The sequence below is a fragment of the Gavialis gangeticus genome, unplaced genomic scaffold (genome assembly GCF_001723915.1).
Source record: "Gavialis gangeticus isolate Ggan-Ray unplaced genomic scaffold, GavGan_comp1, whole genome shotgun sequence".
NCBI classification, from domain to species: Eukaryota; Metazoa; Chordata; order Crocodylia; family Gavialidae; genus Gavialis; species Gavialis gangeticus.
The window spans coordinates 71,500,333-71,509,228 of NW_017729022.1; the positions used below are offsets into that span (position 1 = coordinate 71,500,333).

General features: G+C 48.5%; 1 protein-coding gene and 1 long non-coding RNA gene across 2 annotated transcripts in view; one reads left to right on the forward strand and one right to left on the reverse strand.

Moving 5' to 3' along the window:
- LOC109296123 overlaps positions 1 to 7,907 on the forward strand; it is a 127,565-nt gene extending 119,658 nt beyond the window's left edge. Inside the window, exon 5 of the mRNA XM_019515358.1 lies at positions 7,651 to 7,907. Coding sequence (XP_019370903.1) covers positions 7,651 to 7,881 — 231 coding nt within the window. The 3' untranslated portion in view covers positions 7,882 to 7,907. The remainder of the gene's footprint in view (positions 1 to 7,650) is intronic.
- Positions 7,908 to 7,910: 3 nt separating this feature from the next.
- Positions 7,911 to 8,896, reverse strand: part of LOC109296124 — a 7,290-nt gene continuing 6,304 nt past the window's right edge. The window contains exon 2 of the long non-coding RNA XR_002096899.1: positions 7,911 to 8,681. This is a non-coding gene — a long non-coding RNA (uncharacterized LOC109296124). The remainder of the gene's footprint in view (positions 8,682 to 8,896) is intronic.

Consider the following 8,896-nt stretch of genomic DNA (forward strand, 5'->3'; position numbering starts at 1 on the left):
TTAGCTTCTCCTCATAGGGCCTGCCCTGCTGCCCCCTGATGTTGGCAGACTCCCCCCAGGTTGCCCCTGGCCTTCGATCGGGTGGGCCATGCCTACCTGTTCCAGACCCTGGAGGCCTTTGGCTTTGGGACCCTCTTCACTGGGGCCCTCCAGGTCTTGTACCAAGATATCTCCAGCCTTCTCAAGGTGAACGGCATGTTCTGCATCCCATTCCCCATGCACAGGGGCATCCATCAGGGCTGCCCACTGTTGGGCATGCTCTACGCCCTGGCCATTAAGCTGCTGCACACACTGCGGTGCTGCCTGAGTGGTGTTGCCTTGCCATAGGCCACAGGCCCATCCATTGGCCCTCCACTCTGGCTATTGGCATATGCAGATGACGTGACCATATTTCTTAACACCCAGGAAGATGTGTGAGCCCTGACAGACTGCCAGTGAGCCTATCAACACGCCTCTTCAGCCTGTATCAACTAAGCCAAGAGTGATACCTTTCTGCTTGGCATGTGGATCAGCGTGACCCTCCAGGATTTGCCAGGGGGCCTTACCTGGTGTTGCAAGGGCCTCAAGGTCCTAAGCATGTTCCTGGGCCCACCGACCTTCATGGCATGCAACTGGGATGGCTTTGAAGAAGAGGTGGAAGCCTGCCTGCAATGATGGTGCTGGCACCTAACCAGCCTCTCCTACTGTGGATGTGTCCTCATTGCCAACAACCTGGTGGTGGTGACCCTGTGGCACCAGTATGCCATACTGGACCCACCACAGGACCTACTCGAGAGGCTCCAGTGCCTCCTGGTAGATTTTTTCTGGGATGGGCACCACTGGCTTCCATGAGCCATCCTTTACCTATCTGTCACTGAGTGAGGCTAGAGCCTGGTTGAGCTGGAGAGCAAGGTGGCTGCCTTCCGGCTGCAAGCCCTTCAGCGACTCCTACTCTGGTAACAACTGGCTTGCTGGTTCCTGCAGAGGGTGGGAGCCTTGGCTTCAACGGGGAGCTCTTCCTGCTGGATCTCACACTCCTGAAATGAGCGGTGCTTCTGGCTTTCTACTGCAGTGTGGTACAAGCCTGGCAGGCCACCTTCCACCTCCAGCCCCAGGCCTGGCACCTGTGTTTCCCACAACTGCTGACGGAGCATTTGGTGCACAACCCAGCACTGAGATGCCCCATGCCAAGCCTGGCCTCTGCCAGCATCACAGCCGCCCTCATCCAGGCATGTCTTCTGCCTGAGCCATCTCCTTGACCCTGCTCAGTCGGCCTGGCTCTTGCCCGAGGCCCTGACCACCTGGCTAGGCATGTGTCCCATCTGCAGTGTGAGCTGTCTCCTGCGTGACATCCAGGCTGCCCTCCCACCAGAGGCAGCAGCCACCCTGGATGCCCACCTCCGGGCATGCCAGGTCCCCCGTGCTGCAGATGCTCCAAGTGAGGCTTTTCCCGTGCTGCCAGTCACCCTGGCTGTGGCTGGCAAGCTGGCTGGCAGGGCTGGCAAGCTGGCTGGCAGGCCTGGCACCCTGCTGACACTCCCTGTGCCTTCTGACAGTGATGTGGGTTGCCCCTTTGCTTCTCTGTCACGTAGAGGTCTTTATGCCTGGGTGATTAATGTCTGCCATGCCCAAGTGCTGGTGGGCCACCCTGATGCACCATGGCAATGGTGCCTGGGGCCACCAGATTCCACATTGGCCCACCTGGCTTGGCGCACATTGTATAAGCCGCCATCCAGACTGGCGACCTGCAGTGGTGGTTGCTGCATGGCATCGTAGCCACTGGAATGTTTGCATCCCACTTTGACCCAGCCACCTCAATGGCCTGCCCCATCTGTCCTGCAGCATTGAGGAGAACCTTTTTCATGCCTTCCTCAACTGTCCCCACCTGCAGCTGCTCTTTCTTGCCCTTGAGCTGCTGCTGCAGGCGCTGGGCAGGAGCCTCCCAGAAACCACCTATGTGCACTTCTATGTGTACCGGGTGGCCAAGCGGGGTACCATATGTCTGGCCAACTTTCTACTGGGTCAGACCAAGATGGCTGTCCTCAAGAGCCACTGCAACCATCTTGTAGGGACTGGCTCAGATGATGCCCTGTGGCTTTTTGGCCTCCTGGTGCAGGCGTGCCTCTTGATGGAGTTTGAGAATGCTGTGCTCCAGCAGGCGGTGCCCACCTTTGAGGTACGCTGGGCCCTTAAGGGAGTGCTGTGCCACATGGAGGACGGCTATCTTCAATACATGCTCTGATGTCATGACTAGTTTGAGTGACTGGGCAGGCTCGGTGTTGGACAGTGACTCCCAGTTTGTGCTGCACCCTGGGCCCTCACCAGGCTGCTTTTTGCTTTTTTTTTCTTTGTGTGGGAAGTTGAAGGTGTTGTCATGCGCATGATTGGATAGAGCAGGGTAGGAATCATTCATTTATAGGGGGCCTGTACGACCGTGTGGCTGGTGTCCTGACCGCATAATGGCATGTTAGGCATGACATAATACTGCGAAGGTGTCTTTCATGGTATGATGTTAGGAATGTAATGGCATGGTGCTCTTGGTTTGATGGTAGTTGTTTGTCTTTGCTTTGTATATTGGACCTGGACCCTGGAGGGGCCAACTTTTTGTACCCTGAACTCCTGAATAAAGTAGTTAAAAAGTCAAAGTCCTTCCTTCCTTCTTATTAGCTGTAGTTATTTTCTAGCTCCAACATGCTACAGTAGTGAAAATCCCACGTTCAGACCCGGTGATGATGGCTTGTTGCAATGCAAACCACTGAGTGTTCAAAGAAATGATGATCTTGCAGTTAAGTCACTGGCCTGGCTTTTCATTCCTGGATTTGTCACAGGGTTTCTGTATGAACTCTGACAAGTCTTTTAATCTCTTTGTGCCTTGATTCCCCATCTGTAAATTAGGAGTAACACCCTTTCCTTTTCCCAATCTGCAACTTGTCCATTTAGTTTTTCAGCTTTTTGGGACAGATACTGTCTCACTATTTATGTGCAATGTCTAGAGGCAGTGTGACCCTGATTTTGTATTATAAGCCTGCAAATGTTACCCCAGCACAAATAATAAATAGCAGCAACATAAAGGACTCTCAGCTCAGGTCCTGGATGCTGATGAAGCCAGTAAGAGCACAAATGGCTGACAGAAGTGCCCTGTACAAGGGCAGATCCAGAGAGGGTATAATGTTGTGGCTGCTCACTAGGGGTGTGCAAAGCAGGCAGTATTCAATTTGGATTTGGCCCAATTAAGGGGACAGTGATTCTATTCACTGATTTAAATCACTGTCCCAATTCAGTTTGGCCAAATCTGAATCTGAAGATTTGATTCTGAGTCAGAGAATCAGCAATTCAGCCACAGACACACCAGAAGTACTTCCAGTCCATTTCTGTGTCTGCCGCCGAGTGCGCGGGGGACCCCCCTCCCACCTCACTGGCTCAGCAATCAGCCATGAGGGGACCCTGGGTGCCCCCCCAGACCCAGGAGGCACCAGTCGCCGAGCTGGCAGGGCGGAGGGGGGGGTCCCCCAGAGACTCCACGGAGGACCCAGAAGTGGACCGGAAGTACTTCTGGTCCACTTCTGGGTCCACCACTGAGTGCACGGGGGAATCCCCTGCACTCCTGTGGGATACTCCATCCGCTCCACCATCTTATCATTCACGAGCCATGCTTGGTACCTCGAGGCATATACTAAAAACATATAAAGCTGCGTCTATGGACAAATTGTCAAATCTCTCTGAATTGAATCAGAGGCATACAATCCAATTCAGAGAGATTAATGGGTCTCCTGATTCGATTTGGATTCGGAGATTTGGCTGCCGAATCCAGCCAAATCTCCTCTGAATCAAATCAGCAACCAAAGCTTTGCACAGCCCTACTTCTCACTTCCCCCACCCCCACACCTTGTGACTGGACTATGCCACAGGAGACTCTGAGTGCTTTCTTAAAATCCTCAAAGCAGGTGAGAACCCCTCCCTTCTCTTCCATGCACAGAGGCATATCCATTCCCATCTGTTTCCCCACCTCCTCCTCTTGCTGCTTTCCACACTGTCAAGGGGCAGGAAGAGCTTCAGAGCCACTCCTGCCCACTCCAGCCATGCTGTGTAGGGGGTTGGCCTGTTGTGATAGTGGCAGAAGCAGCGTGATGGAGGAGAAGGTTTCCCCTCCCTGTGCCTTCTCCCGGGGGATCAGGTAGGGTGGGAGAACCCACTTGCCTACCCATCCCATCATATTTCCAACTGAGCCCAGCCCCTGTGCAGCTAGGCTGGAGTGGGCACAAGTGGCTATGGAGCTTTGTCCACCCTCAGGGCAGCAGGGAAAGGGACAGGGAGGGGATGTGACTCTGACCAGGGAGGGGAAGGGACCCAGGACTCTTACTTGGTTAAAAAGTTTGCAGAGGCTCCCCCTGCCTTGTCTGCCCACTCCATTGGGTGTGGGGGAGTGGTGGGGAGAGACTGGAGGTGGGAGCTGCAGCCACCCCTACAGCAGAGGTCACTGCTCCCACATCCCCACTTGACAAATCCTAGATCTGCCCCTGGTCCTGCATGTAGCAGAAGAGGGAGATGAGCAATCCTGTGAAGTTAAATTTGGCTCTAAGTTTTAGAATTATGTGAAAATGTATGTTCACATATTTGGCTCTGAAGGCATGGATTCTGGATCTGCAGAGGTGACTAGGACGCGAGGAACCTGCATTAGGTATCTTATTTCAGATCTTTGAATTGTGGATGTATTCTGCTACTCCAAACCCTTTTTAGATCCTCTTTTAAAAATGATATCTTGATTTTAAAAATATCTTGAAAGGGAGAAAAATCAAATGTTCTTTTTTAATAGTTGTCTTGTATTTTTTAATAGTTGCAGCAGGGGAGAGTATAGAGCAGAGATGAAACATTTCTTTCTTTTTTTTTTTAATCTCCACTAAATGTAATTCTGCACCTGCTGTGGCAACTTCCTCCTACAACCTCATCAATGACCTCAACCTCAGTCTGGAGGGACAAAACTCGGGAGAGGTGAAAGGTCAACCAAAGTATTGACTAAGGCTGTCCATGCTTAACTATGAGATCCTGTGCTCTTTTTGAACATAACAGTTTCATCAATTTCAGTCCCCTGCTGGCACACAAAACTGGAGCTGGTAGGGGAGTGGAGAGATGTTGCAGTGTGTATCCATGCATTAGCTCCACTTGCATAGCTGTCGCTCAAAACATACTTAACTTCCTGGTTTGGTTTTGTTGGGGTCACTCAGCTTGGCAGCTGGGTTATACAGATCATTGCAGCTCTCATGCTGGAGAGAGGATATATATATAGCCCCTATATATACACCAAACCAGGAAGTTAAGTCTGTTTTGAGTGACAGCTATGCAAGTGGATATGCATGGATATACGGCTATGCATGGATACACACTGCAACACCTTTCCATTCCCCTAGCAGCTCCAGTTTTGTGTACCAGTTATATATATAAATGGAAATGCAAAAAAAAAATGCAAGTTGGTGTCCATCAGGCTTGATAGCATCTGGTCACACTATGGACCTTTTGAACTAGATATTTGGAAAACCTCCAAAATGTTACCCTGAACTTCATGCTCAGGAGCTGGGATACTTAATCATCTGACTTGTACAAGCAAAAGCTGTTTTCATGTGCAAACTCAGAGATTTGCACCCAATTTGAATGTGCATATTTAAATGCACAAATTTAGGGATTGGATAAAAACTCCTTTGAAAATGGCCTTTTAACATCCCTTTAACTCTGTACACATGGCCTATTGTCAGATACTGTTAAGATTGTCTGTGCTTCTATGGGTATGTTAACATTGCTCTTCACTGTAGAGATAGCTGAGCAAGCTTCTACCAAACTATCTCACTTACTAGAAACATTCCCCAGCATTGTTCTTCACGTTTGCTAATTTACCCTGCTGAAAAAGGTTTATTTTGGTAATCAAGGGGAAATAGCCTGCCTGGAACTCCACGCTGTCATGGCTAGGCTGCTCATGGTACCCAAGCTAACCTAAGCATCTCTACACTGCAATACATTTTACAGCACAGACACTCTAAAATGCTTCTAAATATTTCCCAGTCAATCTGCATGTGGAAGCAGTGGCACAAAATTCCTTTATAACATTTTTAAAAGGGTGGTTTCTGGGTTGGAAGTTAGTCTGCATTCTCAGAAGCCTTGCTTTGCATGCTGTTGTCATTCATGTATGCCAAAGAAATACTCATCCATTGCCCATTAGCTTTCCTATCTGGATAGATACATAGACACTAGGGCGGTGCAAAATTTTGTCTGCCGTTTCATTTTGACACTGTTTTGACCAATTTGGAGGTCAAAACAGCAAAATCAGAATGAAACAAAGACTGTTGAAATAGCCTCAAAACAAAATGAGGCTAGTCGAAACGTTTCGAAAGTTGAAACATTTTGACCATAGGCTGGGGATGGGAAGTTAGTCCAGCTGGGCTGACTTCCAATCCCCAGCGTAAGATCCAGCAGGGGGACAGGGAACTCAGCCCAGCTGGGTTGACTCCCCAATCCCCATGCTAGATCCCCAGCCCCGGTGCTGCATCGCACTGGGGGCAGGAGGCAGCCTAGCTGGGCTGTTTCCTCATCCCCGGTGCTAGATCATGCTGAGGGTGGGAAGCAGCCCTGCTTTCTCATCCCCGGCGCTAGATCACATGGGGGGTGGGAGGCTGCCTGGTCTAGCGCTGGGGGTGGGAAAGCAACCCAGGTGGGCTGCCTTCTGCCCTGGTGCAATCTAGTGCCCCAGCAAAACATTGAAACAGCGTCGAAACAGTCTTTTTGCTTCAATGGAATGAAACAAATAGCTGTTTTGACTCTAAATGAAATTTAAAACAGAACGCTGTTCCATCAAACCATCAAAATTGAACGCAAAATGGAACAGTGCTGTTTCACACAGCCCTAATAGATACCTACCCACTACTCTTCTGATTCCCTCTCGTCTGCACAAAGGTAATGCCACTGTTTTCTCAAAGGATGGAAAAGGATCAACAAGTTATTCATCCTTCTCTGTTATCCCCAGAGTGATATTACTGTTTTACATGTTACTTAGGGCTTAAATGTTAATAAGAAATGAGCTTCTGTAGCCCTTCAGTGGGACTAAAATGTTCAGGTTTGGTGGTATTTGGATACAGGATTATTGTTGCTCATAGAAGACACATCCTAGTAAGCTCAATGTGTCAGAAGACCAGTACAATGAGGCTTCAAATCAACTGTAAGGGGACTGAAGAGAATTTTCAAGGCACAGGGCGGTCTTGATTTAGTATTATACCAGTCCTACTTGGCACAGAGGACATATCAGGGGCTGCTGTGGACAGGCCAGTGGTATTCCACAATGGGGAGAGTTTTGATGAAGCCTGAAGTGAAGGGCACTGGAGTCATCTGCTACTCTCCAACCACAAAACAGTCTCTAGAAGACCATTCTAGCCATCATAAATTAGAATAACTCTTGGGTTAATTTAGTCAGTTAGGCTACTGGTTGCCTTCAGAATTAGGGAATAGATAAAAGTGGTTTAGTCACCTTCACCTTTCTCCTCACCATTAAATGCAGAAAGCATGAGCTGAGGCTTACACCTGGACTGTCTCACAGACAGCTGATAAAATTAATTAAAATAATGAGTTAAAAGAAAATGAAAATATAGGGAAATGGATACTAAAAATAACAGCTTATTTATTGTTTTTCAGCAATTATTTTTGTGGAATATCGATTCTCAGTCTTGCAGCTTCACTGTGGACCAGTTTTTGGTTGAACTGAAGGCCGGAGGGATAAGTGAAGAACATGAGGCAGCTGTACAAAGGGAACTGCAACATATCCAAAAACTAGATGTTCTGGATTTCCTGACTTACCTGCCACTCTTTGTTCTTATCCATAACTCTGTCATTGCCAATCCACTGGATGATTCAAGAACAATTTGACAAACTACGTCAACTCTAGCAGAAGGGAAGTTGGTTTGTCATGAAGACTCTTAAAGTTATGTCTACATGTACAGCTTCCTTGTCTAGCCCAGGAAAACCACCAAAAAGACAAGCACCATCCACTCACTCCCACTTCTCCTGTGCCTACATCTAACAATTAGGCAGAACAGACAAATCAGTGTACACGGCTCTCAGGTTTTCTTAAAACAAAGGACTTGAGAGCATTTCTGAGCCTTTCTTTCTCCTTTGATTACATACCAACCTTGAGTGCAGGCAGATTGGGAGTGAGTGAATGGCCTTGTTTCTTAGTAGGCTCAGCAGAGAAGTGAGGAAGACATAGTGTCAAGTGAACATTTTCTTTTAAACAGCTCTGACTGTCTTTGTAAAGGCAGACAGGAACTACACTGGGGTAGCTTTGCAACAAAAGTGCAGTTCAAACCAGTACACTGATCCATGTAAGTAAATCAAAACCCAGTCTGCAGCCCTCACTCACGTTAAGTAGCCCTTGGAGGAGCAAATCAGATAGAGGCTGGGGTACTGAGCTTTGCATCAACAGTTTACTCAGTGGGAATGTAAAGTTGAGGGTGGAATTGGCACACATGACAATTGTCTGTAGCCCTCCTCAAACTGTACTTAAAATTAAATGAGACAAGTCCAAGTGAAGAAAATGGAGACATACGATCAAGGAAACCCATTTCTATAGATGAAGGGCCAGATTTTCAAAAGGTTGTGGCAACCATGATTGCTCTCAAGCTGAATACTTCATTTAGGTGCCTGAAATGGAAAGAGCTGGTTGTGGGCTCTTAAAATCATAGAATCATAGAAGTTGGGTCAGAAGGGACCTTGTAGATCTTCAAGTCCGACCCCCTGCCTGGGCAGGAGAAAAAACTAGGCTCAAATGATCCCAGCTAGGTAGGCATCAAGCCTCCTCTTAAATACCCCCAGGGTAGGAGCCAGCACCACTTGCCTTGGAAGTTGGTTCCAGATTCTAGCCGCCCTGACAGTGAAGTAGTGC